Below are 19,393 nucleotides of genomic sequence, written 5' to 3'. Positions count from 1 at the left end.
GCCTATGCATATATTTTTCTCATCTTATTTCTTATTTCTTTTTCTTACCTAAATGCCCTGTCTAGAACTTCCAATACTATGCTGAATAGAAGTGGTGAAAGTAGGCATCTTTGCCTTGTTCCTGATCTTAGAGAAAAAGCTTTCAGTCTTTCAACACTAAGTATGATATTTGGATACTTGCTGTGGGTGTTTCATATACAGCTTTTATCATGTTTAGGTTTCCTTCTTTTCCTAATTTGTTGAGTGTTTTTATCATGAAATGGTGTTGAATTTTGTCAAATTCTTTTTCTGCATCAGTTGAGATAAATGTGGTTTTTTTTCCCTTCCATTCTGTTAAGGTTGTATACTACACTGAGGATCTCATTATCTCTTGTTTATACTAGTACATTAGACTCATACCCGGTATCTCTGTCTCCAGTTTTGCTTCCCTTAAATCTAGCTTCTGCACAGAAGATAGAGTGCTCCTCTCTAAGATGTATATTTTTGTGGGGAGGGGAGGATGGTGAAATCTCTCCCCACTTAAAAGTTTTCTATTGCTCCCTAGAATTCAAGTTCTCAGTGTGACATACAAGACCTATTTACTTTTCCCTCATCCCTTATCTTTTTTGCCCATTTTCTTCTGCACTAACACCAGGCTGTGCTTATCTCTCCCCTATACTACATCAGATGCTGTTTGCTCTGAATGGAATATGATTGCCTTGATTCTTTATTTGGCTGACTGTTACTCATTCTTTATAATTCAATTTGATGTTAACTCCTCTAGTCTTTCTTTTCTTAAGTGTTCATTCACAAATATTTATTCTGTGTCTGGTACATGCCAGGCACTCTGCTAGGTGTTAGGACTGCAGAGGTGGATAAGGCAAACAAGGCTCTTCCTTGCAAACACCCTCAATATCTGTGTTCCCCTAGCATCTTGTGTTTGCCTCAATTTTCTCATTTATCATATAATATGAAATTATCAGTTTATATTCATCTAACCAGCACATATTGAGGATTCAATAAGTGTTTCCTTAACCACATGTATAAACTAGTGCTTTTAACATTAACTACGTGTGAAATTTCCTGTTTTGTTTTTCTGGGTTACCCCTCTTCCTCCTCCTCCACTGTCAACTGAGAATTGATCAATTCACAAGAAGTCAGGTCTATGGAGCCCAGACACTATCTCACCTAGATACGTATCTATAGATACTAAAAAAAATCATTAAAAGGAGGCTGAGGAACAAGGCAGATAAGAAGAAAAGAGAAAATATTAAATTATCATAAAGAAAATGTGTTTGTAGGGCCAGATAAATGTTGTCAGAATCAAAATTTCCCCTTCGGATCCCTGTACTGGCAAACCACAAAAAAAATAAATACATACATACATACATACATGCATGCATACATACATACATACATACATACATACATAAATAGAATTTAAAAAATTTCCCCAGACAAAGGACAAATAACTATAAACTATAAAATCTAAAACTTGAATTAAACTACTGGTTTCAAATAGTTCCTTCCTAACTCAAGGTTTCAGACAGTCAATAGCAAAATGGTAATTGTCTTGAAATACACGAAGTCATGTAGGAGAAGGGCAGAACCAAAACAAAGAAGCAGAATCACTAGTTGCTTGGAAACTACAAGAACACACATTTCGGCTTAATATAAGGAAGATGTCAACAGATAGAGCTGTTCAGCAATGGAACTGGTTACCACCTGAGGAAAGAACCCTATCATCAGAGACAAAACAGTTATATTGGTGGCAGGGAGGTCTTATAAAAGACAATGAGCTCTTTCAGCATAGGGATTATGATTCTAATGTTAGGCACCTAGAATATATTAAATAAATGTTTAAGTGAATGAAGCATGAATGGATGGAAGAGGGGTAGATGCAAGTGTAGGTTGGGCCGAATGTCTCAAAAATCCCCTCCAGCTTTAGACTTCTATGATAACATGAAAACCATGTCACATCTTCTTTATCATTTCTCACCAGTCTCCTGGAGGAGACAGTACTTAAAATTAGCAAGGGAAGAAAAAATAATGGACTTATCCCAGATAATCAGATTTTAAGATATTCCTGAGGTTGTGACTATTTTAGTTGACAAAGCCTCCTAATGCCACTCTACCTTTGTCTCCAATTAACCTAAGAGTGTGCTAGCCTCACAAACACTGCTCCTCACTATATGGCATTGACTTCTCTTTGAGACTGCCCAAATAACACATACAGTAGTCAGGCTGAGACTATACTCCAGGGAATAGAATAATTAAGAATTTTGTTTGGAGCTAGTTGGATACCTTTTCATGTCAGTGGATTTATCCATTAAAGTTGAAACATGACTACTATAGCCATTAAAAATGTACTCAAGTACTATAAAGACATATCTCATTAAATCATTTCTGGCAGTTTCTGCCAAGCAGTGAAGCATTTTTCTTTCACAAAGATCAGTTAGATAAAGTGCTGGAAAAAATGGTAGGCTCTTTAAAGGAAATTAACATTTTTTAGAGGCCCAAGTACAATATAGTACAGGACAATACAGCAAAGTAATATTTGTAGCACGGGGAAAAACTTCCTTGTCTGTCGATTTACAAAAAATGTTAAAAACCAAAGTAGCAAATGACCATTTTTACAAGATCATCACAGATTAGAACTTCACTTACGCAGCTTCGTTTCTCTTTTACATATTTAGGTGGTATAAATACATATTCAGAGGATGGCTTGAGAGGTCCTGTGGCAGCTTCCATAATGAGTGTCCAAAATATACCATCAGTTTAAATAAAAATGGTCAATCATATTTTTTATAAAATATAAGTGGGTAAAGGTTTTACTGGACTAGCCAGCCCAAGCTTTTGAATATTTGGATCATGTTCTATCCTAAAAAAACACTGGTTTAAATAAGTTTTCTGTGCTATTTAGTTATGAACTCTTTTAAAGTCATGATGATGATTTAGTCTAACACATAGTGAGAACTCAGTAAGTACTTTTTAAATGAATAAATTGTAATGTCCATGCTCTCTTTCCCATTCCCTTATAACCAAGGTCAGAGGTGGGCATGGAAATACTACTTGTAGCCAGGGAACAGAATTAAGATACTGCCTTTTAACATTGTTCAGGCTCATATAGACACACAAAGGCAAAGCCCATACACAAAGATGTTCAATCCTATCTGCCCCTCCTCTTTGCTTCTATGGCACTCTTTTGTGCACTGCTATCACTGCATTTTTTTTTTCCTTTTTGTCTTTTTTCGTATCCGGCAACAGATCACAACCCTCAGTGTCGTGCCCGTACTGGACCGGGACCGGCAACGGGATCGCAACCCTCGGTGTTGCGCCCGCACCTCACTCAGCCAGTGAGCGGGAACCGGTCTGTACGTGGGATCCGAACCCTCGGCGGGAGCGCCACCGCACTCCCAAGCAGCGCACTGTAGCAGTGCGCCACCGGGCCAGCCCCTATCACTGCATTTTTTACATTATGCAATCATTATTAGTTTATTGATCCATCACCCTTGACTCTGAGTACCTTGGTATAGGTATAAGGTTATTTATCTTTGTTAATTAACATCAAGCACAGTGTCTCAGTCATAGAAGGTACTCCAACTCAAGGAGTTAAAGGACCTCCAGGATTAATCCTAATAAAAATACTCAACTACATAGTCAGCAGCAAAGAAAATCCCTTTATCAACCTGAAGATTCTAAGTAAAAATCATTTCAACCAATCCATTTGAATTCTGTCTGCTGAAACATGAGTCTAACAGAACAAGAAGGAACATATTAGCAATAACCTTGCATGGAAAGTTTTCTACCTTCAAGAATTTACTGAGACTTTGTTCACGCTATATTACCTTTTATCAATTCATTGCTGTGGCAGATAAAAAAGAATAGGAAGTGGGCAGGCGGGGAGAGGATAGGCCTTCTGTTCAATGAAAAACTGGCAAACAGGCTTACCTCTTCTGACTGCTCCCTGGTCTGTGCAGGTGACAATCTCCTTCCCACTGTAAGTCGATGGCAAGGGTAAGAGAGCCCTGATTCAGCAAGACACATCTGCAAAAAGTAGAATCCATCATTTGTAAACAAAATGTGGCCATGTTTCAGAAAAGGATCTTATTTTTCAGATATTTTCTATTATTTCTGAAGCTAGATTAGAAAGCTTACTCTAGTATCCTGGGCATTACATTATCAAGAAGGCACTGAAATTCTGAAAATTTTCCACATAAGGAATGTTATAGTAGCCAAGGTTAATCTTCTTTTAATGATAGACTGGGGCTCCTGGAAACTGCAATGAGCTGAAAATAAGGCAAATCATACAAACTTCCCCCCATCCCCCGCCACCCACCCGTGTGTGTCTGCTACTTTTCTCTTCCTAATTCCCAGGGCAGTAAGGGTAAAAAATAGAAAACTGTAGGAGAGATACTGAATCAGAAAATTCCAGAAGACACTTATAGACCAAAAATATATCAAAATATAAGTTTAGGTTTTACCGAAAATAATGTCTGAGCAAAGAGGAAGTTGCCTTATACTTGAGTATTTACAAAAGTTCTCTTATTACAGAGTGCTCCCACAAATACTTTATTTTGAACTATAGTACACTGTTTCAGAAAGACAAATTAGCTTGAAATAACCCCAGTCAATGGTACTTCAAGTGCTCACAGAGTTTACCTGTCAGAACTGGTTAATAAAGAAGACAAGGATATTTATTATCAATCACATGATTATTCCTAGAGGTATGATCTCACAATTGCAAGTGTTGAAAGCCCTTGTAAACAAGCCTTTAAAAGATACTTTGAAAAATGCCTTGGGAAGATGATGAATGTACATCCACATGACAAATTTAAGAAAAAATGAAAAACCCACAACCGTCTTAATGATACATAAACAGGGACAGTATTAGATTAGTACTTTCCCCATAGAATAGAGATAAGGTTGAGCTACTATAGGTAAAGCAATAAGAAAATGCCCAGCAAACAGTTGATTCTCAAAAAACACTACTTTTTATTATTCTGTGAATGAATACTTGTGGCTTGGGATAAAATGTTCAGTGAGAGCATGATATGCTGATTCAAAATGATGCTGAATCTCAACTTAGAGTGAAGAGGATGGACTCTAGAAAATGTGATTATAGTGATGATAACAATGATTATATATTAAAAATACATATAGAACTTGAATAAAATTATCTCATGAAATGTGGCGGTGGACAAAAGAAGTATTTCTAAATTAACAGTACTTTATATATTACTGTATTAATATTATTTTAAGTATGTCTAATTAAATAAATGAATTAATCTGACAAGTATATATTATACATACCAACAAAATGTTATACATTTAAACGGTCCAAAGAACATTCTTTTTTTTTTGCAAAAATAAGGCATTGTCTTACAATATTTATATTTCTAAAATAAGGCCACATTTTTAAGCACATATAGCTACAGTAGGCAAGAATTCAATCTGATTGCTCTTGTTAGCTGTCAATGATTAAAATGTAAGGATGACAAATCATTTTTAAATTAGGAAGAAAAATGGCCAAAATCAAGTAAATTTGCTGTGTTAAAAAGTAGTCCAAGGGAAAGGCAGGCATTTAAATTCTTGTTGATTGCTAAAAGGAACTTTTTCTGTTTAATGACAGGAGATAGCCCAGCGTAGCATGGACTTTTAAAGTCAGAGTATCCTGAGTTCAAACTGACTTCTACTATTTACCCCAATCAATATTTTACATTGCAAACCCATGTTTCTTCTTCTATAAAAATTGATATTATCTATCCTAACAGACTTTCTGTGAAGATGCTTAAATGAGAATACATTTGCCACATAGTAGATATTCCATCGGTGAATGAATACTCAAAGCCCATCTGAAGTTTTTTTCTTTTCTTTCAGAAGGTATTTAGTATTAGGAACATACTATGTCAATGATTCTCAAAGTATGATCTATAGACACAGGGTTCTTGAGATCCTTCCAGGGGTTCCACAAGGTCAAAATTATTTCATTGTAATACTTAGATGGTATTTGACTTTTTCACCATTTTTACACTGATGTTAAAGAAGCAAAAGTAGGTAATCTGCTGCTATAAGATAGTGGTACCAAATTGTGCTCGACAGCTCAATGTCACTCTACTCACTAAATTTTTAAATATAATTACTTTTCATAAAAATGCTATTTATAATTAACCTATCATTAATTTATTATCTTAATTACTTAAATTTTTTCACAATATAAAATTCAAAAATGGCCAATGTCAATGGATATAATCCACATTAACAAAAGCTCTCTGGGGTCTTTGTTGATTTCTTTAAAAGAGCAAAGGGATCCTGAACAAAATGTTGTGAACTGCTGAAATATGCAATGTGTACAGATGTAACTAGTTTTCATGAATAATGACAATTATTTGAAATAACTTAGAAGCCAAAAAAGCACTTTATTTTGTGAAATTTGAGAATTTTTTTCAATGATGTTTCCTCTTACGTAATTAAGAAAGCATATAATGTTTTCTTTACAAACATATGAAAATAAAATATTAGGACAACATGCAAAAGAAAACTCCTATAAACCATCGTGACTGATTATTGGCTATCTCTAGCAAGTTGTTAATAAAACACAGTATTACTGTTTTAAGCTTGGCCTTTGGGGTGTTTATAAAGTCTTCCTTGATACTGCTTTGTTTAAAAACATGAATTAGTTCTTGAAAGTATTTTTTATTTGAAACCCAATTTTTAGCACTCTCCCAAATACATACATGCAGTCTGTCTTTCTTCCTAATTATTAATGACAGCGACTAAGACATTTGAAGATTACTGTACTGAAAGTCAGAAGACATGAATGATGGGACCTTGGGTCAGTCATCAGGAGCCTTAATATCACCTTTTGTAAAATATGGGAATGCCCCACTGAAGGACCTCTGAGATCTCTTCTAGCTCCAATGGACTATGATCTTAATATGTCACTAAGGAGATTCAGTTATGTTACATGAAGGCTCCTTGTCCTACATGTGACACACCCAGTAACACAACTGGACAATTCTGAAACTATAGCTTTACTATTTGTATCTTTTCTATTTTCAATCAGTTTGTAAGATATGATTCTTCTGTGTTTTAAAAAGAACATTAACATAAGAAAGCTTTTTAAAACAATCATGTCCCTAGCTTGTCATCATCCTAACAAGGCACCAGCATAATTAATCCCATCCATGTTTGGGAATGCTATGGGGCACTAGCACTGAATACAATCATTGCAATACTGCAAAGATACAAATGTATATATAAACAGCACTGAGTATTGCTTCATGGAAGCATAACTGATCTACAATAAACTATACATATTTTGAAGTGTATAATTTGATAGGTTTTCACAAATGTATACATACACCCATGAAACCACTCAGAACTTTAAAAAAATATTTGAATAATAATTGCTATTATTGAGAGCTTAACATATATAGTAAATATGTGAAATGCTTTATATATACTACCCTACTTAATTCTCACAATAATCTTTCCAGGTAGTAGATATTATAATCCCCATTTTAAAGATGAGGCTACTAAACCTTACATAAATTAAGAAGCTTACCCAAAGTTACACAGGTACTGAGTGGTGGGCCAAAATTAAAACTCAGGCAGTTTTACCTCAGAATGATCAAACAACTATTAATGCTCTAGTATATCTTGTCATGTGGTCTGATAAACAATAATTACTTTCTTTGATTTAATTAAAACAGCTACTCATGGAGACCATCAATTTATCAGGCACTATATAGTAAGTGTTTAACATATATCTACCATATGTGACAACTCTGGAAATTAAAGATTACCATGATTGTACAGATCACAAAACAGCCTTAGAGAGGTAAAGTAACTTGTCCAAAATAAATTAGCTACTAACTGGCAAACCAGATTTAACTCCAAAGGCTATGGAGTTTTCTATTACATCACATTTCCAACACAAATCTATTCATGAGTAAGAAGCTCTGAAGATGACTGCTGGATCACACCTTTAAATTTTTCTGATGCTCACTGAGGTAGTTTTAAGCCAAACTGAGTCATGAGGTTGAAATATCATTTACTGCCAACAAGAGTGCAAATCAAAAAGATTATTTATTTTTATTCACAATCCAAGCTTTTTTTCTTTTTTAAGTCACTTACGTGCTAGAAAAGTCACAGAGCTTTAATTTGTGGCATGTTGAAGCAAGCTTATTAAGAATGCTAGTTACCAAGTGTACATCCACTTGTCTGGACTAGCCCACTGCCACATTCTTGTAGCAGGGTTAAATAGCAGTTTAGCCACCTCATAAAAAAGCACCATGCTAAAAAGGAAGTGACTATTAATATTATGGAACCAATGAGATATTACAAGAGATGTGCAGGTCAAGATCAATTATCTACAAAACTCCTATATAAATAGCTCAAAAAACTGTGTTCTCTGCTTGGCCTTCCTGTCCTCAATGATTTTGCAAATTAGTAAGGTTTGATAAAATAAACACCAACAGTAACAAATTCTGAGGCTTTTTGCTATGTACACACACACAAATGCTACCATGTAAGCAAACAGAGTTGGAAGAAACAAGGATGGCTGCTATAGATGGCTTTGTTTTATACTCATATAATATTAAAGTTAGAAGAGTCCTTAGAATTCATCATTTGCTGGTATCCCAACCAGGAGACCACAGACCTTGAAGGTTTAGCTGAGTCAAGTGCTGCTGCCATACCCTTCTCTGCAAGCAGCCCCTGCCCCATTCCAAGCTACTAATGAGAATTTCCAGAGAAGGTTTCAGCAGCCTACTCAAATTTCTATCAGTAGTCCCACAATCCTGAACAGATTCTAAATGAAAGGCAGTTTCTCCTCATAAGATCTAGTTGAATCCTTCCATTTTTAACAGTGGTAGAAACAGAGGTTGAGGAAAGAGAAGTAAAGTTGTTTGCCCCAAGTCTCACATCTGCCTAATGACAGCACGAGCATGTTCTTTTGACTACTAATATAGGTCTTTCTACTAAATAACCTTAACTACATTTTTCAAAGATGTTATAGTTAGTTGCAAAATGCTAATAAGTATTTTGGTTTAATTATCTCAAATTCTATTAAAAATTTTTTGAAGTACATATGAAAATAATTTAAAATGCTCCTGACATGCTTTTTTGGTTTGTTTCTTTCTTTTAATCTTGTGCGACTCTTGAAATAAGGAAGAATGACCTAATGCTACTTTTCCACATTATAATTGCCCATCTTTATGGTTCCCTACTCTGCTCCAACATTATCTCGAGTTTTTTCTATCAAAAAGAATTTGCTCAACATAAAAGGCTTTGTTCTGTTTTTTTAATCCTCTACCTCATCTGATGCCCTAAAATCAGATTACGCCATAGGGATATAAAGAGCTGCTTACTACAAGAGAATCAGCAAATTTCTAAACAGATATGCTTTTATTAACTAAATGTATAGATATCACAACATTCCTGAACTTTATTATTTGGTTTTAGTAAGTTCGCTGGAAGAGATTCTGAAGTACTTGAGAACACTAGCGTACTTCTGAAGAGAATTAAGTTATACAACAAGAAATATAGCTCTATTAGACCCACATAACACTGCCTAGTAGTATAGTCTCTTTCACACCTATTTAGAGAAAATAGTCAGGCTTACCTATATACTAGCCTCAAGCAGGTTTACCTATATACTGGCCTCAGGCAGGTGGGCAAGTTGTTATTTGCAAGGCAGCTTGAAACCAAAGAACCTATTTCAGTTGAATCAAGAGTTCTGTTTTAAAGACAACTCTTCTGCACAAAGGCCAATAATCCAAGCTATGAATGAAAATGATAACTTGTTTCTCAGTTCCTATCTCTACTGCTTTATGTCATTTAATTGCTAATGAGCACCCTCTGGTGGAGGGCAGAAGAGGGAAAAGTATATATTAAATATATTGTTTCTAATCAATAAGGCTGGTGAGGGGAAAATGAGATCTGGAACACATGAGGTTTTCTCTTGACTCTTTCCTTCTACTCCATATTACCTGAAAATTTAAAGAAAGTTGCTGAGTAAGTAATACTAACCACACATTTACTCAGAGTCTATAACTTAATCATCTGATAGACATTTATTAAGTTCTTATTATATCAGGCACTTATATCCAGATAGCCTGGCCTTGGATCCTGGCTTTGTATTTAATGTCATTTCCCAGGAAAGCTGCTTGATCTCAAAAGATCTAAGTTTCCTCATCTGACAAATGGGAATAATATCATTGTTGACAGCAATAAAAAGACGATAAGTGAAAAAGTGCCTAGCATAGTGGACTACATTAATTTTGCAGGGCCGGCCTGGTGGCGCACTGCTACAGTGCACCGCTTGGGAGCACGGCGGCGCTCCCGCCGAGGGTTCGGATCCCACATACAGACCGGTTCCCGCTCACTGGCTGAGCGAGGTGTGGGCGCAGCACCGAGGTTTAGGATCCCGTTGCCGGTCCCGGTCCGGTACGGGCGCGACACTGAGGGTTGCGATCCGTTGCCGGACACGAAAAAAAGACAAAAAAGGAAAAAAAATAATAATAATAAATTAATTTTGCAACTTTTTAAAAAGTAAAAACCATACAACTCTTTGTCTTTGGCTCCTTGCCAGAAGGAAGAACTATCAAATAGGTGTTTTCAGTTGCAATGCCCAATTATTTGTCTTTAAAGCGTCTAAGCCTAGATGACAGTATGGGTATCATTTAAGTATTTTATACCAGGTTATGTCAACTACATTTAACTTAATTAGTATGTGTTCTGAAACATACACAGAGCAACCAAATATATTACTCAATCTTTTCTATACTGAAGATATCCAAAAGATGTTGATCACTACTTAGTAGAATATTTTCTTCTTAAGTGAACAAAGTAAGTTTAAATGACTTAAGGGTTTCACATCTCTTTCCATATAACATTCTGATAAGTGCCACCCAGTGGACAGTATGTTTGTTTAGATATCACAACTCTTCTAAGAAACATCTCATTACCTGCTTATGACGGGGATTTTAAAAAGGATAGGTTACAAAGTGATGTCCAAAAGTGGAACTTGCTGCAGATTTCCCATTCAATTCCTGTTAGATAAACTTAACCAACATTGAGAGACAAGGCAATGGATTATCACAGACAAAGGAAAGAAGTGTCCCTGTCTGCTGCAGTGTCTTTGGGAGACCAATTAAGCCTACTGAGAACATTCAGCTTAAAGACATTTTAACCAGCCTACAAGCCAGTTTTTTTCTGTCACCACTATTAAAGCAGAGAAAGTACAGCCATGCATCATTTAATGATGGGGATATGTTCTGAGAAATGCAACATTAGGCAATTTCATTGTCATGCGAATATCATATAGTGTACTTACACAAACCTAGATGGTATAGTACACTACACACCGTGATGGGGATATGTTCTGAGAAATGCAACATTAGGCAATTTCATTGTCATGCGAATATCATAGAGTGTACTTACACAAACCTAGATGGTATAGTACACTACACACCTAGGCTACAAGCCTGTATAGCATGTTACTGTACTGAATACTGTAGGCAGCTGTAACACAATGGAGAGTATTTGTGTATCTAAATATATCTAAACATAAAAAAGGTAAATTAAAACTACTGTATTATAATCTTATGGGATTATTGTCATATACGTAGGTCCATCGTTGAACAAAATGCTGTTATGTAACACATGACTGTATTGTTCCTATGTCTTTAAGGCCCTTTTATGGTGCTCTTTTATGACTTCTTTCTCCCATTAATGCTGCTGTGATATGATTCTACGTGTGAGCTAACACATGGGAAGAACACTATATACAGATCAAAGAACCTGTGTTAAAATCCTAAATCTGTCTCTTATTCATTGTAAGACCTTGATCAACTCTATGTCAGCTTTATCACCTGTAAAATGAAAAAGTTGAACTAGAAGATTTCCAAGTTTTTTCTCTCACCCTATACAATCTTTTCAGTCTGATGTTCAAGGCCATAACCTGACCCATCTTCCTAGTTATTACCTTCTACTATTTTTGTATACTGTATACAGGTTTGTTATTTTATTGATCCAAAAATGTGCCTTGCACTTACCTACTCCTGGAATTTTTGTTCATTCCGTTACTCTTGCCTGGGTTTCTCTCACCATTCTTTTCCACCTATCTACTTCATAGGTATGTGATGATCACATGAAATAATGTAAGTGAAAGAAAGCACTTCTTCAAAACTCATCTCAATCTCTTCCTGAAAGCCTCTATAACCTCCCCAGTCAGTCATACCCAGTGACCCTTGAACAAATCTTCTAGAAATAAATATCTTTTATTCAGCTAACTCCTAGGGCCAGACAAGAAACTCAGGTGGGAGCTGAATAGACAGGGACAGTGGGGATGTCACAGGTAGAGGTTTTTACATGTGTGAGCCAGGAGCTGGACCAGAGTGAGGGGAAAGCCAAATTCCTAGAGATCAAAATTCTGTCATCCTACATTTGTGGAATTCTACTTAGGCCATAGTCCTTTATGAAATTTCTGTCACTGGTGAAGAAGTAGTCCTAAGAGGGGCAGCAACACTACTTCAATGAGTCCAGTGGATCAGGGGATCTGCTATTCTAGGAGGCGAGAGGAAGAGGGAGTGTCCCACTGAATAAGGAGGGTTCTCACTCCAAAATGCATCCCCATGTCTCCCAAATCATTTGTACCTGTGACAAAATTTCTAGGATGTGTCAATGTCACATAATATCTTTGGTGTCACTATACCTGATAAGGTATAAAATCAGAGTGATTATGAACTTAGACTCCAAAGCCACACTACTAAGGGTCTAAAATCCTGGATCTGGTGGCTAATAGCTATATAACTTTGGGCAACTCTCCTATCTTCTCAGTGCCTCTATTTCCTTCTCTGTAAAGTTTCCTAAGTCATAAGATTGTTGTGAGGATTAAAGAGAGTGTGTGTTTATATCTATTTATGTTTGACGATACGGATTTTGCTATACAACTCTGGGGGAACAAACGAAGATACTACTAAAGTCGTGTTAAGTAGAGAGCAAAATACTATATTATCCAATCATTTAACTAATGTTACTATAAGCAACCACAATGGTGCCAAGAACTCAGTTGAGTGCTAGGGATACAGCCAATGGTGAACAGTTTCTGCTTTGATAAAGCTAATGGTTTTCTAGGCTATAGGCGTATGAATAAAGTGTAGTCCATGCTAGCTCTATTTTATGCTGCTACATGTAATCCTTGTTATTCCCCCTTGGTGAGAATGAATCTGGAATAATAATTTGCCATATTGCCACTCCACAGACAAGAAACATCAGGCTCATATTTTCACCTAAGATCACAGAGCTAATAAACAGCAGAACAGTCAGAACTAACATGAGTCCTAGCTTTTTTCAATGACATCACTTCCACGTGAAATGTGAACCAACCTTGCTAGCTTGTTAAGCCTCTAATTTCTGCGGTGCAGGAACATAGTAAAGGTGAATTATAATGAAAATTTTAAAGTCTCTGGGCCGGCCCGGTGGCGCACTGGAGAGTGCGCCGCTTGGGAGTGTGGCGGCGCTCCCGCCGAGGGTTCGGATCCCATATGGAGACTGGTTCCAGATCACTGGCTGAGCGCGGTACGGGTGCAACACCGAGGGTTGCGATCCCATTGCCGGTCCCCAGTACGGGCGCGACACCAAGGGTTGTGATCCCGTTACCGGTCAGTAAAAAAGACAAAAAGGAAAAAAAAAATTTAAAGTCTCTAGATGTCATTGGATCATTCAAAACATATAACTGTAATTTAAGGCATATAAAGGTAATGAAAGAAATAAAGAGACATCTTACATTGCAAAATCTGATCTGTTTTTTGCACAGTTAACTTCTGCACCCAAGAAATTTATAAAGACAAATCTCACTTTAACTTCTCTATATTTCTCAGATCAGGTGAACATAGTCATTATGTCTTCTGAATTATTTTGTTAAGTAAATTAAAGTATACTTTAAAAATACTGCTGTCTGGGCTGGCCCTGTGGCTCACTTGGGAGAGTGCGCGCTGGTAGCGCCGAGGCCGTGGGTTCGGATCCTATATAGGGATGGCCAGTGCGCTCACTGGCTGAGCGTGGTGCAGAACACACCGTGCCGAAGGTTGCGATCCCCTTCTGGTCAAAAAAAAAAAAAAATACTGCTGTTAAAGAAAATGACAATGGATTGTGTTTGGAGAACACGTTGAAAATATTTTTATCAAATCTTCCCCTGGTTTCTAATTTAGTCAAATACCGCAGTGTTCATATGATGATCTGCGGCTCATTCACCTCATACTATTTCATATGGGCCAGTGCAATACACTCAACACCTCCCAAAGTAATTAAAAAACAAACTTTGAAGCACTTTTCTAATTGTGAAAGTATCCTTTCCCAGGACAGAATATAATTTTCTATACACTACTTGAGATTTCACACCACAATGGCTTACCAAAACAAGAAGCATGAGAAGTTTTCTGTTACCAAAACTACTCAGAACAAATACCAAAAAGAAACCATCTGTTAATATAAAAACAAATGCATGTCTTCCAGTAATTTTTATTTCATAATTGTTATTGTTTTTTAATTAGACTCTATGAAAATATCTCCTGAAAGGTATTCAGTAGTTTATGTTAAATGGGTGAAAAATCTGTCTTGGATGCAGTGTGTTCAGGTTGTAAAAGCACCCATGCTTATTTTATCTACCCACAAAGTGTTGCTGAGATAATTACTGCTGACAGCTTTATTCAAGGTTCATTTCACTTTTTCTGCAATTTTTCTCTGGTTAGAAGTTCAACAGAGCCCATGGGAAGCCACACCCCTCACACCTGTTAGGCTTCTTCATGTTACGGAGGGCCAGTATGGACATGTCACTTCAAATTAGCATTGTACTAGGGCGCTAACTGTGACAATTACCACAGGTTTTACGAAAAAAAAAAAAGTTTCTAATTCAACCACAAAAACAGTGTCACCAAATGTAATTTAAACCTGTAAAAGCAGGTTGCATTAAAAAAATTCAGAGAGGCACAGGATAGTTTCCCAGGATCGAGCTTTGTGCAGTATCTGAATTACTCAGGAATGCTATGCAACTAAACATTTCCTTTAAAAACAAAACAAAACCAAAAAGATAAACAAGGCAGAGCAGCAATTATACTTTAACAGCCAGTAACAGTGATAAGCGAGCCTCTTAAGTTTTCTTCATTGCACTTGAATATTTGATTCATTTTGTTAATTTTTTTGTGTCAAGTAACTAATTCAATAATGAAATTTCCAGTGAAAGCAAAGAGGCTGCTTCTAGACTTACCAAAGGAAAGACCCAGTTTTATACCAGGTAGAAAGGAAGCATTCTCTTCTAATAATTGTTTTTTTCTGCTTACAAACTGGAAAATTATCATGGCACAGGGTGGATATTAACAGAAAGAGAAAAAGGAAAAAGGAAAAATCTTACACTATTGTGTGTTTCAAGTTAGTTATTATAAGCCTCTCTGTTTCAAGTGCAAAATAATCTCAGAATTATGCCACCTCTGAAAGACCTGGGATGGTTGGAGGTGGTTAATATGGACTGCTGTGAGGCTAATTGTGGATCTTGAGTTAATTACTTTCTGCTGATAGGGAATTTAAAAAATAAATAAAATTGTCTTTTACTCCATTTTTATTTCAATTTGGACTCAAGGAAACACAGAATGATTATGGCTAAGCTCTGGATACTTCATTATTTGCTGTTGTTATTTAGATGAGGATACAGACAATCTGGGAAATATGTCCACATCAAAATCAATGCTAATGTGCACTAGCAAAACAAAAGTGAACAGATCTGTATTTGCCACTATGTGCATTATTTGATTCACAAATCCCCAGTGTCCATTATCTGGTCAGAGTTAACAAAAATTCAGAGTCATTTCACACACAAACACGCATAGGCTGAAGGATGCAGGCCAGAGAGCTCATGGAGACTGGCTTTGAAATAGAATCTAAAAGTATTAAACACTCATGAAAAGCAAAGAACAAAATAATGACGCTGAGCAGGAAATTCAACAGAAGAAATTAATTGCTTGTTTGCAGAAAATCATACTCCCTGGTGAATGAAATCAGTTCAATGGTAATCTTGGTATGGCTACATAATTTCAATATTTTAACAGTTTGACAAATTTTAAAACCATCATACACATGAAAAGTATATTGGAAGTGCAGAATTTTTCTCAAGATATTTTTCTTCATTTTTCTAACATATAGAAAGTCACTTATTAACAAAAGCAAATAAAGTCAACATATGAAATATTGATTACAAGAGTCCACGATCTTATCAAAACAAGCCCTTTGCCTTATTCTATAATCACAACATATTCACAGGGAATCAAGACCAAATCTTCAGTTATAAAGGTGCTCTTAGCTCAAGATGGTTCCTCATTTTAAGATTGATAAAGAGTTTCTGTTAGTGGAAAAAATCTCATTATTTTACAGAGCTACTGTGTCAATCAATAGTAACTTCAACTCATCACAACCACAGAACTTTTAAATATGCAAGGATACATTTCAAGCCTGCTTTGTATGCATGAAGAATACCAACCAGCCATTTGGCACATGTCTAGTCAATAGTGGGGTGCCATTTATCCCAGAACACTGTTGAACTCTTTGGATAGCAAACATAGGAGCTCTGGATATTTTTCCAGCAGCATCTAATACCTTGGCAAAACTTGGGCAGTTATGCTAACAACTTTGATCTCGGCACATGCTGCTGGGCATTTTGTCCTGGAGTTCCCTCCTAGGAAAAATAAAGTCCGAATAAACTATACAAGTTAGGCATACCAGCATAAATAAATGCGTATTATCTAGAAATGAGAAAAAATAATTTCACTTTGCTGGTCCATCTCAGCCAAGTGATTTTTCTCCTTCTTCTCAACTCCTATAACACTTACTGTGAAACTCTTGAATTCTCGGTTTGTGATTTAAAACAACCACAACTTTGGTTGTGTCTGCATTTAGGTATTGGACTCTAAGGTCCTTGAGGACACAGCCTGGGTCTTAAAGTCTCATTTTTAGCTGCCACAGGGCTTAGCAGGTTGTTCTGCATAGGCTAGCCATGCAGTAAATGTCTATTACTTTATTTTAAATGTACACTTTCCCTACTTTCCTTAAAAGATAAAATATGAAACATTTGTAATTTTCTAAAGAAATACATGGTCTACCTAGTCCAACAACCCAAAGCCTAGAAACCACTCCAAAGTAAGATAAATACTAAAAACTATCATCAGAGTTTATATAACTGCTTAACTTCTACAGCTGAGTGAAAAACATAAGGCTCAAAAGTATTTTGACATGAGATGGCATGTTAAATTTAATTCAGTAGTCACTGATGACTTGAAACCACCAATCAAAATAAGCAAAATTCAACATCAACATACTTTGAATCTACACATTTTTGTTTCTTGAAAGGCATACTAGTTTTCTTTCATATTTAATGTTTCTGTATAATTATCACTGCATTCTAACATATTTCATCTCTGTGGATTTCATGAAAATTAGAATAATTTAAATGTCATTTCAACTCTACGTTGTAAAATATGATGGCTCTTAAATTTATGGCGATGCATAATGTAACTAATAAAAACATTGTTCTATTGGTATAGAAACTACCTAATAATGTTGGCACAGAAACTAATAACGTATATTAGACATAAAAAAAATACTCCAATACACTTTACTTGATATTTTTGGTGGGTGGATGGTGCAAGGATCCAAACCCTCTACTTTGGTGTTATAACACCATGCTCTAACCAACTGAGCTAAACGGCTCATATGTCTCACGTAAGAATAACAGACTCAGCATTATTTTACTATTAATTACATTTTTGAGGACTCCCACTCAAGTAAATACAAGAACCAGTAAGTAATCCCTTTATGTGCATGTGTGTATGTTTACTTACTGGTTTACTGGTTCTCATGTACACATGCAAACTCAGGCATAATCTTTTATATTAAAAAACACAACAAAAAGTAAAATAAGAAAATCCTTAAATCCAATAATCTTTTAAAAAATATTTTCACACAGAGGGTTTGGATCCCATACCAGCAAGCCACGAAAAACAATTTTTTTTTTTTTACACACAGTAAAATAATACTCCATTCCCAACTCAAGCAATGTCTTCTGCAGGCAAACTCATATCTGTAGCATTTATTTATGTCAGTGCCACAAGTTTAGTGTGAAATGAAACCTGTGAAGTGTTAACCCTTCAAAACAGAAATCTTTTTTTATGTACTAATTATGAGACCAATTTTTCAAAACACTAGTCAGCCTGCAACTTTGAGCTGAATAAATTTACTGAAAAATACTTGTTAAAGGAAAAACAAACAAACAAACACCTTTAAAAACTGAAAAACTTTTTCCAGAGACTGGGGATATATCATTTTCTGCATTATTTGGATCAACACATATTAATAATGTTACAAACCTTCCTTCAAAAATAGAACAAAATGGTTTTTTCGGCGCAGACGAGTACTATGTTAAAGGACTCACTTTTTCACCACAGTATACATATCACCAAGTGGATATAAAAACACCAGTTCTAGTGAGAAACTGGCCAATCCCGAGCTTCGGTCCACCTAGGACTCCGCCCACAACAGAGGACAGACCAATCTCTTTGAGGGGATGGCTGGCTGTATACATATATTTTATCAAAAAAAGAGGATTATAGGCTTTTAAGATGGCGACGGGTCTGGAGCGACCGTGCCAGGAGACAGCGCGACCCTGAGAAGTGTGCGCTGTGATACCAGAGTACTATTTGCATTTCCAAGAGCAACAAAAAACGAATAAATCTTTGAACAACTAACCTACAATGACAAACAAGCAACAACAGGTTCGAGGTTTTTAGGGCCGACACAAAACAAGACTCCTGAGAGTTCCAAGAGCAACAAAAAACGAATAAATCTTTGAACAACTAACCTACAATGACAAACAAGCAAAAACAGGTTCGAGGTTTTTAGGGCCGACACAAAACAAGACTCCTGAGAGTGCCCAAGCCCTGCTGAGGGTTTGAGCGAGCAGCCCGAGACAACAAAGGCCAAGTAAGTCAGCAGAGATGACACAGAAACGGAGTGGAAGGCGCTGGACTGGCCCAACTCTGCGAGCTCTGTGAGTCACCCCCAGCCCAGCCCCACTTGCGGGGCGAAGCCCGACTGCTCCCTGCCCGCCGGGCTCCCGCCTACCACATCAGGCCAGGCGCCCGCAACAGAGCTGCCTCCATTTTCTCGGATGGGGGCGGAGACGGCCGGCTTAGAGCAGGCAGGCCAGCCATCTCTGCTTGGCACAGCTCCTCACTGAGACGTGCCATTTACTTACCTCGACTTGGGGCACCCCGGGGCCTCTGGACAGGCCTACAATCCCACTCTCCCCGCGGATCTCTGACGGGGCTGGTAGCGTGGGGAGCCCCCGGTCAGCATCGGGAGG

The 19,393-nt window shown here is 36.7% G+C and overlaps 1 protein-coding gene across 1 annotated transcript in view; it reads right to left on the bottom strand.

Moving 5' to 3' along the window:
* Positions 1-3,930: 3,930 nt before the first annotated feature.
* LOC103606797 (FAS-associated factor 1-like) overlaps positions 3,931-19,393 on the bottom strand; it is a gene marked incomplete at its 3' end in the record, with an annotated part of 92,504 nt that continues 77,041 nt past the window's right edge. Inside the window, exon 4 of the mRNA XM_008591341.1 lies at positions 3,931-4,026. Within this exon, the coding sequence (XP_008589563.1) occupies positions 3,931-4,026 (96 nt within the window). The remainder of the gene's footprint in view (positions 4,027-19,393) is intronic.

The sequence above is a fragment of the Galeopterus variegatus genome, unplaced genomic scaffold (genome assembly GCF_000696425.1).
Source record: "Galeopterus variegatus unplaced genomic scaffold, G_variegatus-3.0.2 Scaffold6850, whole genome shotgun sequence".
NCBI classification, from domain to species: Eukaryota; Metazoa; Chordata; class Mammalia; order Dermoptera; family Cynocephalidae; genus Galeopterus; species Galeopterus variegatus.
This window is presented reverse-complemented; position numbering and strand designations above follow the sequence as displayed.